At 36.9% G+C, this 18763-nt stretch overlaps 1 protein-coding gene across 1 annotated transcript in view; it reads right to left on the bottom strand.

The window, feature by feature from the left end:
* Positions 1 to 3506: 3506 nt before the first annotated feature.
* LOC131951313 (chitin synthase chs-1) overlaps positions 3507 to 18763 on the bottom strand; it is a 42796-nt gene continuing 27539 nt past the window's right edge. The window contains exons 15-24 of the mRNA XM_059313668.1: positions 17178 to 17331; positions 16002 to 16196; positions 14371 to 14518; positions 11389 to 11589; positions 9734 to 9960; positions 8765 to 8932; positions 7313 to 8227; positions 6337 to 6440; positions 5564 to 5738; positions 3507 to 4978 (exon numbers count right to left, since the gene is read on the bottom strand). Coding sequence (XP_059169651.1) covers positions 4685 to 4978; positions 5564 to 5738; positions 6337 to 6440; positions 7313 to 8227; positions 8765 to 8932; positions 9734 to 9960; positions 11389 to 11589; positions 14371 to 14518; positions 16002 to 16196; positions 17178 to 17331 — 2581 coding nt within the window. The 3' untranslated portion in view covers positions 3507 to 4684. The remainder of the gene's footprint in view (positions 4979 to 5563; positions 5739 to 6336; positions 6441 to 7312; positions 8228 to 8764; positions 8933 to 9733; positions 9961 to 11388; positions 11590 to 14370; positions 14519 to 16001; positions 16197 to 17177; positions 17332 to 18763) is intronic.

The following is an 18763-nucleotide window of genomic DNA, read 5'->3' as shown; positions in this document are numbered from 1 at the left end:
TCTCACTAAGCTTAAAGTACTGCAGATTATGTGGTAAACAAAAACTTGACAGGTTCAATGATCAGGACAATACAAAGTTTACCTGAGTAACCGTTGGAACAACATTCATTTACCTGTGTAATCATTACGACAGTAAAAATGTAATCGTTGAAATAACACAAATTTACCTGTGTAATCATTACGACAGTAAAAATGTGCACGTGTAATCTGTGAAACAATACAAATTTACCTGTGTAATCGTTACGACCTAAAAAGTCGCAACAACATCACCTGCGATTAACAACGACGTGTGACAGAAATAAAATCGAGGGAATGATCTCAGTTGTCTGAAATGTTGCCATTTGTTCGCGCTCTACTCGACGCTAGTATAATGTGCCTGTTTGTGCAGTCGAACAAACTAACTTTCAAAGACGCTTCCAAAAATGTTTTTAAAAAATTTCGCGAAATTACCGTCATATTTTTGGTAGAAAGATGCACACGATTAGAAAATTACCCTTTGCTCCAAAGAGCAAGAAAAGTTTTTTTTTTAAATTATAATCCTTCATGTAGACGAACGCCTCCCCCCCCCCCCCACTCTAAAGCTTCCCAGCCCGTTCATGTATATGAGACGTACACTTTTCATATTTCTCGAAATCAGCTTTGAAAACGGTTTCATTGATCAAACACAAAATCCCGATCGCCTTATTCAACCATTCCGTTTGTTTTTGTAAAGAAACATTGGCACTGAATATAACGATTCCTCTTATTTATTATTTTAGTATTTATATATGTTCCGGTGTTATAGCTTGATACATCACAGATGCAAGATACCATGTGTATGTGTACAACACAGATGTATGTACAATATGTACACAACACGAATTGTACTAGATTTAAACACAATGACATATTTTGTAATGTGTTACTAATGAATAACTGTAAATTTAAAACGTATCGTTTTCGATGGAATAACACCACTTTGCTGCTATAATTAAATGTCTTCCTAATTAACACATCCAATCCAGATCTATATTAGTTTATACGTTTAAAATGGATGTTTTAATACATGTATTAGTTATGTTTTCTTAAGTTATAGATCTATACAAAGATAATTTTAATGAGCTGGAAGCAAAGATGCCTTTACATTGTTAAGATTCCTTTGCGGAAGTTGTTTTTGTACGATGCTACTCAACGATTAAATTTTTTTTTCTAGTTTTTAAAAATAAGAAATTTTTTTAATTTGTAACAAATAATTTTTAAAGCAAGACTTTTGTATTGTAAAATGACTAATATTTCAAACACAGTTACCAAACAATGGTGCTTATTGCATTGAGTGCTGAAATATTTTTGGGTTTTGTTTTGCGTCTGAAATATCGTGTGATAGTAAACTTACAATTATTATTTTAAAGGAGTATACCATTTGTTTACAAAAGATCAAATGTTTGCAGTAGGCACATTATTATTATTCAAGATAAAATGTTTTGTATGCAGAAAATAAAACTGTGAAATATTTTTATTGATGGTGTTGCTTTTTAATAGATTTTTAAATATTTTCGCTTTTTGCCAATCCCCATCATCGCACATCGTCACAAAAAAAGTCTAGACCCCCTCCCCCTCCCCTACAAAATTACGTCACACTTTACAATACACTCTCCAACCCACTCCCACCCACGTGAATTAATTTAGTTTTTGAAACAGCAATTTTTGTTTATAACATTAACTTTGTTTTTTAAAAACTCTATGGAAATAAACCGGGAGTGATCTCCCCTAAACCTTCTCGAATATTCTTATATAAAATAACAGGGGATGGGAACTCGGGCTATAGACATGACTTTTAATCCATTTTAAATACTTAAAGTTTTAAAAATAGAATAAAATCTCGTAGACAAATTAATTGCACACCAAGTGAACGCCAAATAAAAAAGCGCATAATAGTGCGCAATATTATTAGTACTTTTAAAATTTACATTAGTTTTTTGAGAAATCGGAAGTAGCGTAAAGTACTACTTCCAGTCAACGGAAATTACTCAAAATTTAACAGAAGGTAGAGAATTAGATCTTTTACTTACACGTGAAATTTCATTTATCTATCTGAAATAGTACTCAAGTTATAGGCTTTTGAAAAATTCAAAGTAGGAAAAGTACCACTTCCGGTTATCGGAAATCGCTCAAAAGTTGATACGGATCTACGATTTTGATAAAATACTTATATATGAAATTTCATCCACCTAGCTGTAACGGTACTCAAGTTATCGTGTTTACACACGGACAGACACACAGACACACACACACACACACAGACATACGGACAAGATTGCAAAATTATGTTTTTCCGTATCAGTGAGGTGTAAAACGTCGAGATTTGTAAAAAAATCTCGATTTTTTTTTTGCACAATTACAATACTTTCTCTATACTTCGTATATACGAGAAAGTAAAAAGCATGAAAAACAAACTTTCATGTTGATCTAATAATGCAATAAAAATGAGAAAATAAATGATTTTTTTTTAAATTTTAAACAATGAACAACTATTGAAATATCGAAAATGAAAAGCTTTTGTCAATATGTTATATATTGAATATCTTTACTCTAATTTAAATGGCTTTTAGTTTTTATTTAGGATATTTGTTCTCAGATAAAACTTCGCACACTCAAAACAAAATTTCTGTACATAACAAAGTAACACAATATTTAATAACGCTTTTTATTTTACGTTCAGTGTTTAATCTATCTACGTACTTTAGCCATCAGCATTCACCAACATTGTAAGTTGTTTTAGATTAAAAATGACGAGCCGACCCGCTGCGTATCATACGCCGCTATTTAGTTGTTTTTTTTTCTACTTTTCAGTCTTTTATAATTTGTGAATTCGACAGTACCAATGCTGCCACTGAAAAAAATTGCTTAAAAACACTAAACCCCCCTTCCCCACCCCCGCCCCCCCCCCCCCCCACGTGAAAGCAGCCTCCTCTTAGTTACCTCCTCTAATTTTAAAATCGTTTCAAACTAAATTATCTGCCCCTAATAGCCGTCACCAAACCCGTCTAGAGAGGAAGAGAGAGGACTGCAAGGAGGCGTTTGCAGCTTGTTTTCTAAAGGCTCCCAGAAGAGAATTATATATATAGATAACTGTGTTAAAACACTCCCAACAAAAAAAAGTATTTAGAAGAATTTATTTTTAAATAATTATTCAATAGCTTTAAAATATTTTTAAATTAATGAATAAAAATTTGAGTAACCAATACAGCAGTGTTTAGTTTGACTTGAAGTATGCGACAAGCTAAACTGTTTCATCGCATGTCATAGTAGAAAGTTTATGTCTGAGTTTCTGTTTCATGTCATTTCTCAAAATAATATTTAATGTCATGTCTGAAGGTTTGTCAAATGTCATTAAATGTTTATATATATATGTCATATGTCATTTCCAAATCGTAATGGTACACTTCATGTTATAAATACTATGCAATTTTCCTTGGATCTAGTAAGAATTCAAGTTTTATGACAAAAAAAAAACTAAACCCATGCAATTAAACAAAAACAATATTTTTATTCATATGTCTACATTTAAAACAAAAAACAAATAAATTTAAATGTCAATCTAAGTTGCAGACTAAATAAAAGTACTTAAATTATACGGTAAAATGCATGGTAAAACTTGTACTATTTTTAGGTCTAACTACCAGCCAAAGAATTCAAAACTAAATCAGACCTTGTTAAATAAAGTATTGTACGTGAAAAATGTAATTAGAATAAAATAAAGACTAGAGAATCTTATAGAGATAAACGATTTAATTACCGAAAACCGCTAATAATTACCAGAAAGTGGGGTAATAATCTCGACCCACATGCGGTACTGATATAGATCATGTTTATTACACCATATTTTATAGATCAATAAATAAACGGTTTATTATTTACAGAAATATTACTGGATACATCTAACATATCACATACATGGCTTATATATTCCAGACAACACTAACACATCATATGCAGATAAATTATCACAAGCATGATTTATATATTGGATACAAAGAGCAAACACAACATATACAGAGAACATGCTTAACCAACATACAAACACAGCTAACATTGCAGTTACAGGTAAAGTATCTCATAAGAAGATACCGCATACAGAGGGATGAGAAAATCACCATATAATGTATGTGTTGCACAGCGTTGTGACACAGCACTCATATCAAACATGTGTATATTAATTCCATATACGTATAATATTACAAATTTATGGATATTGATGGGTTTTTTTTGTTTATTAAATGATAAATAATCATTCATAATCATTTAATAAGCTCGTGGTTTGAACAGTTAATCATTTTTTTTGTTTTAAAAAGGTGAAATAATAATTAAAATAATAATTAAAGTTGAAAAAAATGTATGTTAGTGTACCTGTGTGTGTATGTTAAAAGATTATGTATGTGGATGTGTATAAAGCTTAAGTTTATAATCCTAAGTGTAATGAAGAAATCACTTGCTAATATCATTGTTTTAAAAAGATAAAAACAAAAACTCTTAGATTTATATACATCTTTATATTACATTCATGAGAAAATTCGTTCACAAGATTACATGGCTGTTGTTATTCAAATTATGTTTCATTCATTTTAAATCAAAACAATAATTAAACCAAGTAACCGGTATAACAATATGCTAAAACTGAAACGACCAATGAGCTTTGAGATACAGGTCACATGACCGACACCCGGGTTAGTCTGTCCTGTCCTGAATGCTGAGGAAACTGGAAATTCTGCTGTAAAAATTTCTGACGCATGGTGGCGTCACGATGACTCCAGCCCCCGAACCCGCGCGCGTCACGCTTGCTGAACTGACGCGACACCGCGTTGGTGTGGCCTCGTTGTGACCTGCCCACGTGACTCAGCTGCTGCTGCAGACGGCCGAGCTTGTGGTCGAGGATGTTCTCCAGGCGAGGGAAGTGGCCCGGGTGGGATGGCCGGTGGTTCCAGTTCCTCGGCCACACCATCTAAAAATAGCATCGGACAATGGTTCACGATAGTACATTTATAAAATCCTGTATTTCGTCTTTAATTTTTTAGTACTTAAATTTCTAATTCAATCTTGCCTCTACAGCCCCTATTGATTGTCGAACCCTGTCTGTTGTTTCTAAATTAGCTAATTAAATGAATCCCCCCAAAGGAGTGTGTTCTTTTAACTTTATTTTTATTAGACAAACTACGAGTTAACCAAAACTACTTTTGGGTTGATGGAGATGGGATTGTCTTCGATCGATGGTAGTTAATGTTAATCATTTTGAAAAGATGGGACGTAAGGTTTATATTGAGCCCATGGTTCCAGGTATGCATTGAACTAAGTTTCATTTTGCTTAGTACAATTAACAATATTAACAACATCATCATCATCGTCATCATTACCAGCATTTTCATCCTCGTCAACGTAACCCATATCATTACATCGTTTTCATAAAATAACGATACTTGTCATCATTATCCTAATTGTATAATTACTATAATCATGTCATCATTACTACCAACGCCATTTTTATCTACTTACCATCACTAGACTACACTGTACACGAATGTCGACTCACCTGGTTGTTGTAGCTAGTGCGTGTGCTGGCGCCCATGGACAGCTCATCATCCAGGTCGTAGTCAGGTGTATTGGCCACGTCCGTGGTCAGACTGCTCATGTCCTCGTCCTCAGACTCTCCATAGTCTGGCACTGGCTCCAGGTTTTGGTGCTTCTGTATCTCCTGCACAACAAACCTGCGGAGACATTTAATACATTAGCCGGAACTTTACACCATGGTTCTTACATTAGCCTGAACGTTACTCTCTAATTCTTACAATAGTTAGAACTTTACACTATAATTCTTTACCAGAGCTTTACTGTAATTCTTAAAATAGCTAGAACTTGAGTCTTTATTCTTATATTAGCCAGAATTGTGTTTCCACTTTTCTTCCTTTAAGGAATAGCGTGGTCTAGCTGTAGAACTCGCGCTTGCTAGTCATTAGTTCGGGACCCGGGCTAGACATTATAGTTCTTCCCAAGACTGAGTTACCCCCACCCCCCCCCCCTTCCTCCCCACCACCAGTAACCAGGTAAATGCACCAGGAATTAAAAGCCAGACCAAACTCTCACAGATCTAGCTGCTGGTAACGTGGGTGAGTGAAATGTCGATTCCATAATGTAGCTGCGGTCTGTCTGGCTTCACAACATAGCTGGAGCCAGTTATAGGGTATATAGGAAGAGACAGAGTGAGATAGAGGGAAGAAGAGAAAGCGAGCGACGAGTCAGAGAGTCAGGTTGTAAAACCGTAACACGTGTGTACTACCAATGCGCGTGAGGCCAGCAGAAGTTTACCTGGCGAAGTCCTCCTCTGAGTGAGCACCGCTGAACCAGTCGATGCGCGTGCTAGACATGAGGTGCAGGAACGTGCCCCACCTGTGCATGATCATCCCCACAAACTGGAACAAAAAGGTGGCTCCGTCAACAACAAAGACCCATGAATTCAGCACAAACTCTAACGAACTGTTTCGTTAGTCAATATTTATAAGGATTAATGCCCTGATAGAATAAATGTTTTTCTACACAAACAATTACAAAAGGATAGACCCAAACATTAACACAAACTCTAACTAACTGATCTGTTAGTAATCATTTCAAACAAGAAGGATCAATGCGCTTGAATAATAACTAATAGCTGTTTTTCTACTCAAAATGTGTTAGCAATTACAAAAGGATGGACGTAAATACTAACACAAAGTCTAAGAACCTGATTTGTTGGTAAACATTTAAAATAAGAAGGATTCATGCACTAAAACGAGAACAATCATCCAACTAAAATAACTCTTACCCAAAACAAATACACTGTCAAAACAGTTATAATTGTTTCATTAACAAATTAACTTTCATTATTTCCAAAACTTAAGAGCCTACTAGTTATATATCGGTCGACAGACTATCACGAAAACACACGGTACAACAAGCAAACTGTTATTTCATTTTATCAGATTCGATAAATTACCTGACCATGCATGGGTAATTACTATTTAAATCAATCAAAAGTATCCCCATTTTGTAAGGTTGATTGATTTTGCTTGTGTTGTTTTTTCGGTTAGTAATAAATAACAGGACTTTTTCCTTTGCATAACTGCATGAAATGGTTGTAAAGGATCTAAATATTTGCTTTAACTTCAACAATTATATAAATATAATCAATACACATGTTGACATTTACATTAATAAAATTGTCAAATGTATACACAAAGCAACTTAATGATGTAGCTATATATATATTTGATACAACACCAGATAGCAATAATCAGGAAAAGCCTACCTGTATAACCATGACAATAGCGAACACAGCCAAGAACACCAAGGACATTGGCTCGTATTTCTTGATGATGTAATAGTCCTTAAGGACGTCCTCTGAGGACTGAAGCTGCAGGGAGATAACTGTCCAGAGAAAGTTGAGCATGATGAAAATAAACACAACATTGTTCCGTGCCTCTAGCAGGTCGCTCGCTATTTTTTGTTTCTCTTCCTTATTCTCCTCGATTGGGTGCAGGTATTTTTTAATCAAAAACTTCCAGAAATCGATTTCCGAATCCGGAAGACATTCAACCGGACCGTTTCCGATTCCTTCAAGCTGTAACCAATACGGATTATCCGGATCCGGTTCATAACCGGTAATTTCTTTCTCAACTTTTTTAGGCTTGACAGGCTCGGAATTTGTTTCTTTTGGATCGCTTCTCATCTGGTTTTGTAGGTCGGTTTGGTTCGGTGCATTCTGGGAGTTCTGCAACTCGTTCCTTAACCCCCACACGCTTCGTAACACATCCCTGAGTTCAGTGACGACATTCATTAACCCTATGGTGGTGAAAATATTCCACGATTTTTTCTTCTTCCGTTTTTCTTCCTCCGCTTGTTTTAAAGCTTCTTCTTCCTCCTTCGTCATTTTCTTAGGCACCTCTCTGGTTCCCCAGGAAACGTTGTTCAGGTTACACAGGTAGAATATCGTCAGGAGAATGAACGTGGAGGGCACCACCAGGAAGTAAATGGCACCAAAGACCAGACAGTAAATCTCCTGCGGGTGGAGAACGGCGGCCATGATGAAAATGATACCGAGGCCGCTGAGAAAGACGACGTTGGGGCTGCTGAAGTTTTCGGTGGCGATGGAGATGATGGTGCCGACTGTGGCAATCATCATCACCACCGTGTAGATGGCGGTCAGCACCGCGCCAACCTTCACCTACAGAGACAAAGAATCGCTGTTTAGTTAAACTCATGGGGTATAGCGCAGAATTAGATTCAACTGCTACATCAAATTCAATGTTAATTAGTACATTCATTCCCCACAATACAAATCGAAACATTGGATTAGTTAAATAATGTTACATAACAAAACATATAGATCTGCTCATGAAAGAAAAAAAAGATGTTACGTAGAAAGAACCTACTCCATTAAATATAACAATGCTAGCTAAGAAAATGTAATTCTGTAATTCTTGCAATACAAAGACGTTACATAAAAGACGTCTTCATCGTCTAACACACCAGTAACTGTGAGATCTTGTAAGATCTTTCATGGCTATATATGCATTAAAACAAGATATGTTTACATTGTGGATTGTGTGGATATTCTTAAGTCGAAATGTCGGGTGAATATTCAAATAAATTATCAACGCAATTTAAATTTTTTAAAAAACTACTATAAATGATGTTATCTAGATGTAAAACATTGCCAACAACCTAAACCACCATCGATGAAATTATCTCGCTGAATTACCTGAATGTCTGTCTTCTGTGTGAGGCAGACGGCCACGTAGATAGCCACAGGTATGACAGACAGCACATAGGACCACCAGTTGCTGAGTCCCAGTACAGTGTGGTAGGAGCTGGTGATCATCAGGATTACAGTGGACGGTGCCAGGATAGAGGACGCCATTAGGGTGAACTGTGGGGGAAATGTGTTCAGTCAGTTGGTGCTACTTTCTTAGTGGGATTGTGAAGTCAGTCGGTGCTATTTTCTTAGTGGGATTGTGAAGTCAGTCGCTGCTACTTTCTTAGTGGGATTGTGAAGTCAGTCGCTGCTACTTCTTAGTGGGGTTGTGAAGTCAGTCGGTGCTACTTCTTAGTGGGATTGTGAAGTCAGTCGCTGCTACTTCTTAGTGGGATTGTGAAGTCAGTCGCTGCTACTTCTTAGTGGGGTTGTGAAGTCAGTCGGTGCTACTTCTTAGTGGGGTTGTGAAGCAGAGGATTTGAGATTTGGGGGTTGAAATTTATGTTTTAATAACTAAGAATTGTCACCTAGCTGTTACAGAACGTATATCTTACTGATGTTGTCAGCAGAGTTCCTTCCAGGCATCTCTTCGAGGGTCTCCGCCCCCCCCCCCAAATTTCTACCGTCTCCCCTTCCTCCACCCCACCCCATCCCCCCCCCCAAATTTCTACCGTCTCCCCTTTCCCCCACCCCACCCCATCCCCCCCCCCCCGAACGAGAAAAGATATATACTTTTACCAGTGTCTACCCTCCTCCCCATTTCCCGGAAAATGTCGTCGTCGCACCCTCCTGAAAATTTCAAGCACCTCCCCCCCCCCCCGAGAAAAAAGTCTGGAAGAAACACTGGTTTTAACCTACCTGATACAGAACGTATATCCTACTGATGTTGTCACCTACCTGATACAGAACGTATATCCTACTGATGTTGTCACCTACCTGATACAGAACGTATATCCTACTGATGTTGTCACCTACCTGATACAGAACGTATATCCTACTGATGTTGTCGTTGACTCGAACCGTGTCCCTCCACGACGCCAGCAGGTCCATCATGTTGGCCAGTGTGGACGGTGACCACCGACGTCTTTGGTTGAAGAATTCGTTGAAGGTTTCAGGGGCAAAGGTCAAGGCATCTGCTCCGGCGCTGTAGTCGATTCGGTGACCTTGTTGGAGAAGTAGCGTGCAGAGCCAGCGATCTTCGCCTAGGTATAGACAACAAGGATCAAACCTTTAGATATTGGAGGTATAGACAACAAGGATCAAACCTTTAGATATTGGAGGTATAGACAACAAGGATCAAACCTTTAGATATTGGAGGGATAGACAACAAGGATCAAACCTTTAGATATTGGAGGTATAGACAACAAGGATCAAACCTTTAGATATTGGAGGTATAGACAACAAGGATCAAACCTTTAGATATTGGAGGTATAGACAACAAGGATCAAACCTTTAGATATTGGAGGTATAGACAACAAGGATCAAACCTTTAGATATTGGAGGTATAGACAACAAGGATCAAACCTTTAGATATTGGAGGTATAGACAACAAGGATCAAACCTTTAGATATTGGAGGTATAGACAACAAGGATCAAACCTTTAGATATTGGAGGTATAGACAACAAGGATCAAACCTTTAGATATTGGAGGTATAGACAACAAGGATCAAACCTTTAGATATTGGAGGTATAGACAACAAGGATCAAACCTTTAGATATTGGAGGTATAGACAACAAGGATCAAACCTTTAGATATTGGAGGTATAGACAACAAGGATCAAACCTTTAGATATTGGAGGTATAGACAACAAGGATCAAACCTTTAGATATTGGAGGTATAGACAACAAGGATCAAACCTTTAGATATTGGAGGTATAGACAACAAGGATCAAACCTTTAGATATTGGAGGTATAGACATCAAGGATCAAACCTTTAGATATTGGAGGTATAGACAACAAGGATCAAACCTTTAGATATTGGAGGTATAGACAACAAGGATCAAACCTTTAGATATTGGAGGTATAGACAACAAGGATCAAACCTTTAGATATTGGAGGTATAGACAACAAGGATCAAACCTTTAGATATTGGAGGTATAGACAACAAGGATCAAACCTTTAGATATTGGACTCTAGATAGAAGGATTTAGATGTCATTCAAGTTTATAAAAGTTGTTTTAAGAATTAGTTTTATACTTAGATTGAAAGTGTGTATGTTAACAAACTTAATTTATTATTGAGGTCAACTGTTTTTTTTTAAATTCCTGAAATAACCGGGACGACAACAATCGAGCATAATTCAGTGAGAATAGTCTCATGTATCTCAACTCAGTAACCGTGGTATCACTAAGTCAGCTGTCATTTAATACCATAATCCCCCCTTCCGTTCTCTAGCGGAATTTGTAATGTCATGTTAGTGTTGTATTTATTCGTTTTCAATTTTAAATTAGTTAATCCCCCACCCCCTTTTTTATATTACTCCCTAGCCTAAATGGTGTCAACCTTTGTGATCTCGGTAACCCTCGCCTTGTGACGCAAGTGTTTGTAATCTAGCTCCATGTTTTGATATTGGGGGGAGGGGAGATTGTAGTGTCAGGTCAGTGAGGTGCAGGTGAGTAGTGAAGCCGCACCTTGCTCGAACTGGATGAAGTGCCGGGCCTCTGTAGGTTTGGTCGTGTACATCTTCATGACGTTGTCGTCCATGATGGCCGACCCCCGGAACAGACTGAAGCATCCGGGGCAGCACAGGACACACCCAAACACGTGCTCCGCGGCTTTCTGCAGCCAGTGACCAATGGCGTACTCGAACTGTTGGTACCACACCATGGGACCTGCGGACAGGAGATTTCTGAAAATTAAAATGTCATTATTCCAAGGGACGTTACTCGAACTGCTGGTACCAGCCGGGGGACAGGAGATTTCTGAAAATTAATGTCATTATTCCAAGGGACGTTACTCGAACTGTTGGTACCAGCCGGGGGACAGGAGATTTCTGAAAATTAATGTCATTATTCCAAGGGACGTAAACAAATCTGACATTCTAAATGTCACAACGACTTAGAACCAAATGAAAACGGTTGGTTTTGCTTTAATTCATATCTTCACACCAAGGGAAATAAACATTTTTTGTTAAATGTTAACACACCAAGGGACATAAACATTACACGATAAATGGCAACACAACAATGGACCTAAACATCATATTTTAAATGTCACAATATCAAAAAACCTAAAAACAATGACTTTAAAAACATTAATGTCATCACAACAGCGAACAAGGATGAATATAATTGAATTGTTTATTTTTTTTATGCTGAAGGAATCTAAGGAAACTTTTGTTTTTCACCACGACTTAAGATCTTAAAAAAACACATTTCTAAGCATATGCTAATCATGATGTTTGGTTGGTTTCTTTTTACTTTCTCGTATATACGAAATATAGAGAAAGTATTGTAATCGTGCAAAAAAAAATCGAGATTTTTTTCAAATCTCGTCGTTTTACTTCTCACTGATACGGAAAAACAACATTTTGCAATCTTGTCCGTATGTCTGTCTGTCTGTCTGTCCGTGTGTAAACACGATTACTTGAGTACCGTTACAGCTAGGTTGATGAAATTTCATATATAAGTATTTTATCAAAATCGTAGATCCGTATCAACTTTTGAGCGATTTCCGATAACCGGAAGTGGTACTTTTCCTACTTTGAATTTTTCAAAAGCCTACAACTTGAGTACTATTTCAGATAGATTAATGAAATTACACATGTAAGTAAAAGATCTAATTCTCTACCTTCTGTTAAATTTTGAGTAATTTCCGTTGACCGGAAGTAGTAATTTACGCTTCTTCCGATTTCTCAAAAAACGAATGTAAATTTTTAAAGTACTAATAATATTGCGCACTATTATGAACTTTTTTATTTGGCGTTCAATTGGTGTGCAATTCTTTTGTCTACGAGATTTTATTCTATTTTTAAAACTTTAAGTATTTAAAATGGATTAAAAATCATGACTATAGCCCGAGTTCCCATCCCATGTTATTTTATATAAGAATATTCGAGAAAGTTTTAGGGAGATCACTCCCGGTTTATTTATTTATAATTTTACAGATCATATGACATAAACCAGGGGTCGGCAACCTTTTGAGACGGAAGAGCCAAAAGTTACAATTTACAAAATGTCCCAGTTTTATAGAGCCACTAATATTTTTATTTCAATATTATGATATTTGATTAGGATTTTACAGACGTATATATATATATATATATATATATATATATATATATATATATATATATATATATATATATAAAATTTAAAATAAATAGCTTTCAATATGAAATAATATTTATTCAAATAAAAACATACACATGTTTCGATCAAAAAATATTACGGTATTTTAACTGGCCCTGCAAGAATGATAAAATCATTAATCTTATTATATAACTATAATTATTTTATAATATTTACAATAGTTTGGCCTTGCATGCCCTTTAAAAGTTTGTTTAAACCTGGCTCATAAGTTGTTTTCAGTTTCTTCAAGCACGCCTCTAGATTTTTATTTGTTAGTTGGCTTCTTTACTTCATGCAAGAAAACGCTTGCTCGCATGAATATGTGGACCCGAAGATCGTCAGCACTTCAAATGCCAACTTCTTTACCTCATTGTAGTATCCTGGAAGACTATTCCATGCGTCACATAATAGTGCCTCAACTCGCGGCATTTCTTTTAGAGCTGACTACTTGTGCAGCGAAACGTGCATGTTTTACTGGACCTCAAACTCTCCTAACTTGCTCTTAATATCTGTGAATTTACCACTCCAAAAAATGTTTGGTTTTTCAAATCCAGCAATTGCAATTGAAGCGAGCCAGCATCAATTCCAAATAGCTCAAACTCAAAGTTAATCTCATTTGTTTTTGTGTTGAGAGAATCTACTATGAACGTCAGAGTGCTTGCATTTGTTTTGAATTGATCAAATCTTTGAGTGAATCCATCCTTCATTGTGTTTATTGTAATGCTGAAGTAATTCATGTTAATAGTGGCATTGGTTACATCGTGATATTTTTTTCAGATTTTTCAAAATTAAATAATTTATTAATAATTTATTACTCTCCGTGTCTTCCGACAAAAAAAAAGATTTTTTTTAACAATCCACTTCTTCAAGCAAGGCATAGGCTGGATTTTCCTTTCCTTGCAGTTTTACATTTAGCACGTTTAGCTTCTTTGTGATATATCCACCTTGAATTTGAATGTTTCAATTTGGGATGGACAAGTACATTGAAAATAGGGAGTAACTAAACATTCTAAACAAATATCGAGCATTTATTGTTTATATTTATCATTATACGTTCAACACCAGAGTGTTGCAAAAAAATAATTATTAGTTTTAAAAAAAATATAAAAAATTATTAATATTAGTGCATGGAGCTGAAGAGCCGCATCTTGACATCAAAAGAGCCGCATAAACCGCAGGTTGCCGACCCCTGACATAAAATAAAGATATAAAAACAAATCTTCATTGTCCCCCTTTCCGCCGAATTCTTAAAGTGTTTTTTTTTTTTAAACAGAAAGTAAACACATTAACATTTTATGAAAGAAACGTTTCTATTGGACGCACCTGAACCAATGGGATGAATCCTACCACAGACGGCCCCGACTTTTTTGTTCTTCTTCATGCGGTCAATCAACAGCTTGACGGAGTCCGGCTTGAAGTCTACGTCACCGTCCAGCGTTAGGATAAAGGTGTTCTCGGAGGTTTCGATAATCTGGGGGAGTTCAATTCAAGGTCATGGATAGCAACAGAAAAATTAACCACATCTACCTGTTCATTTTTTTTTTCAGTTGTGACATCAATAGTATTCTTCTATCTGTTCATGTTGTTCTGATGTAAAATTAATAAACCGGGAGTGATCTCCCCTAAACTTTCTCGAATATTCTTATATAAAATAACAGGGGATGGGAACTCGGGCTATAGACATGATTTTTAATCCAATTTAAATACTTAAAGTTTTAAAAATAGAATAAAATCTCGTAGACAAATTAATTGCACACCAAGTGAACGCCAAATAAAAAAGCGCATAATAGTGCGCAATATTATTAGTACTTTTAAAATTTACATTAGTTTTTTGAGAAATCGGAAGTAGCGTAAATTACTACTTCCAGTCAACGGAAATTACTCAAAATTTAACAGAAGGTAGAGAATTAGATCTTTTACTTACATGTGAAATTTCATTTATCTATCTGAAATAGTACTCAAGTTATAGGCTTTTGAAAAATTCAAAGTAGGAAAAGTACCACTTCCGGTTATCGGAAATCGCTCAAAAGTTGAAACGGATCTACGATTTTGATAAAATACTTATATATAAAATTTCATCAACCTAGCTGTAACGGTACTCAAGTTATCGTGTTTACACACGGACAGACAGACAGACAGACAGACAGACAGACAGACACACAGACATACGGACAAGATTGCAAAATTATGTTTTTCCGTATCAGTGAGGTGTAAAACGATTACAAGACTTTCTCTATACTTCGTATATACGAGAAAGTAAAAATTAACCCTCTCTTCAGTTTTCATGTTCTTAGTCCTGGATTATAAATTAACCCACTTTACCTGTTTATATTCTTCTATTATTGCTTTATAAATTCACCCCCTCTACTTTTTTTATTTTCACCTAATACGACAGTATAAATTAATCCCCTCTACCTGCTCATTATACATGAACCCCCTCTACCCTCTACTACCCCCCTCTACCTTTTCGTTATAAATGAACCCCCTCTACCTCTTCATCAAAAACTAACTCCTCTACCTGCTCATCATAAACTAACCCCTTTACCTCTTCATCATAAACTAACCCCCCTGTACCTGCTCATCATAAACTAACCCCTCTACCTGCTCATCATAAACTAACCCCCCTCTACCTGCCCATTATAAACTAACCCCTCTACCTGCTCATCATAAACTAACCCCTCTACCTGCTCATCATAAACTAACCCCCCCCCTCTACCTGCTCATCATAAACTAACCCCTCTACCTGCCCATTATAAACTAACCCCTCTACCTCTTCATCATAAATTAACCCCCTCTACCTCCATTATAAACTAACCCCTCTACCTCTTCATCATAAATGAACCCCCTCTACATCCATTATAAACTAACCCCTCTACCTCTTCATCATAAATGAACCCCCTCTACCTCCATTATAAACTAACCCCTTTACCTCCATTATAAACTAACCCCCCTACCTGCTCATACTCCTCAGGTGGGACCCTCATCAGCAAGTTTTTGAGCGGCATGTTCTTCCTCTTCTTCTTGTCCCTCCTGGGTTTCTTGCGGTGCCTGACACTTGACCCATGACCCCTGGGGTGCTCCTCCGGCACGTCGCTGCCGTCCCCGACCCCCAGAAGTCTGAAGCCCAGCAGGTAGTACAGGTACATGACCTAGGTGAGACATGACCTTGTTTAACTATAATGTGCAGGTGAGACATGACCTAGGTGAGACATGACCTTGTTAACTTACAATGTGCAGGTGAGACATGACCTAGGTGAGACATGACCTTGTTAACTTACAATGTGCAGGTGAGACATGACCTTGGTGAGACATGACCTAGGTGAGGCATGACCTAGGTGAGGCATGACCCTAGTTAACTTACAATGTGCAGATCAGACATCACCTGTGTTAATTAAGCACGGGGTTTCTTTCATAAATTTGGCTCAGGTGGGGCACGACCGAGGAATGGGAAACTGACAATGGTTAAGTTATATATTTTTCTGTTTAAATTTAATATTCTCTCTATTTCGTCCGAGGGAGGGAGAGGCGTGGTCAATTTTCCCAAATCCCTCTACCTGCCCTCTCAGAGAAATGCGTGAGAGAAGCTCTGTAGGTAGGCTACCTGTTTTTTAGAACACGTCAAGCAATGACGGGTTTTTATAATAAAGCTTCATCTATCGTGTTGTTTGACTTTGTATAGACATTGTATAGATATTGTATAGACATTGTGTACACTTTTGTATACACTTTTTGTCTACATTGTATACATTTTGTGTACACATTATGTACACATTGTATACACATCTGACCGTATATCGCCTCGGCTATTTTGGACAGCGTGAAGATAAGTGTTCCCATAAATTATATACATGTAAAAATAAACGAGCTTTGACACATAATAACTTATTTTTTGTTCCGTTTCCTCATATTTGCCAGTCGTAATTTATAATTTATACTAACCCTGTTGCTTTTTCAGAAAGGTGTTAGGCTCGCATTATGCAAGAGCCAAAGTTTAAGGACAATCTATTGTGGTCTGATGCACAGGACGGATGGAAATTCCCCATTTTCTTGAGATTGTAAATGACAAGACTTACTGCATGAAGTATTAATTAAAACGGACGGGGGGGGGGGGGGGGGGGGTCCCCATTTACCTGTGACCATCTTTTCCTGTGTCTGATTTTCATTTTGTCCTTCAGGTGAACCACCATCTTTGTTTGTCCAGGCATAGTCCAGATCAGGCGACCTCCATACGGGGTCACGACCTTGACAGGAGACGGGATGATGATGTAACCTTTAACCACTGACCTAAAGTGTAGCGGAAGTTGACACAAATATTAATTCTGATTATTTTTAATCAAACCTGTATGGAATCGTTGTTCTAAATATAGGTTCGTCCATAAATTTCGTTAACCTCCAGAGGTGGAGGAAGGGTTCAGAATGGTGTGACATTGTGTGACGAGGGGGAGGAAGGGTTCAGAATGGTGTGACATTGTGTGACGAGGAGTAGGAAGGGTTCAGAATGGTGTGACATTGTGTGACGAGGGGTAGGAAGGGTTCAGAATGGTGTGACATTGTGTGACGAGGGGTAGGAAGGGTTCAGAATGGTGTGACATTGTGTGACGAGGTGGAGGAAGGGTTCAGAATGGTGTGACATTGTGTGACGAGGGGTAGGAAGGGTTCAGAATGGTGTGACATTGTGTGACGAGGTGGAGGAAGGGTTCAGAATGGTGTGACATTGTGTGACGAGGGGTAGGAAGGGTTCAGAATGGTGTGACATTGTGTGACGAGGTGGAGGAAGGGTTCAGAATGGTGTGACATTGTGTGACGAGGTGGAGGAAGGGTTCAGTTTTGTGATCATGTGTGACAAGACAAGGGAGAAGGTCTCAGAAAGTGTGACGTCACACTTTTGCATTTATTTATTTATTTATTTTTAAACTTAATTTTGCTGTTATTTTTACTTTATTAAAGAGACATCTATAAATTCTTGACTCTAAAGATCGACCAATATGAGACCTATTTAATGCTGAGACAACATAATTAGTATTTTACAAAGAAAAAAGTGTCTCAGTTACTTTTTAAAATTTATTTTAATTATTTAACGATCGTTAATGTAAAGTTCATTAAAGAGACTTTGGAAAACAGTCATTAAAACTATCTGGCCAGGTACGTCCTAGTTGAACTTCCATAAAATTCTGAATTGACATTCAGAGACAATGAATCGACTGAATACGTCATTTCCGGCCTGTCAATCAACCCGCGACTAAATTTAGACTTTGTTTACAAATTAACAATTCCCTCTCCCAACACTTGGGCTAATCCCATTTTTGTAATGTATTGCAACTTAACGCTAGAAAGGTTTCTTTGTCGCCAATTCTTCAATGGCAATGTTTACTCAAAGAGTTGAGTAAAATGTGTATTTGAAATGTTTTCTATTTTCGTTTAATTTAATTAATGTGTAATGTTCAGACTGTCGTATATAAATGCTTTATTTCCTGTCTTAACTTTATTAATCGCAAACGCCATCTCTCATTTCAGGTGGTTTATAAATAGATATTTTAAAAATACTGATTTGTTGATAAACGGTCAGAGATTTATTGTTATTTAAATCGCCCTCTAAAATCTAGAATATTAATGGAATAATTATTCATGTTACTCGTACATGTTATAGGCTTACACTCCCTTACCATTCAATCTACTTTATCTAGCAGTTTCAGTAGCACACACACACACACATATA

The sequence above is a fragment of the Physella acuta genome, unplaced genomic scaffold (assembly GCF_028476545.2).
Source record: "Physella acuta isolate Inbredline_101_S28 unplaced genomic scaffold, ASM2847654v3 ptg000807l, whole genome shotgun sequence".
Lineage (NCBI taxonomy): Eukaryota > Metazoa > Mollusca > Gastropoda > Physidae > Physella > Physella acuta.
The sequence above is the reverse complement of the archived record's forward strand: the minus strand, read 5'-3'. Positions and strand labels throughout refer to the sequence as shown.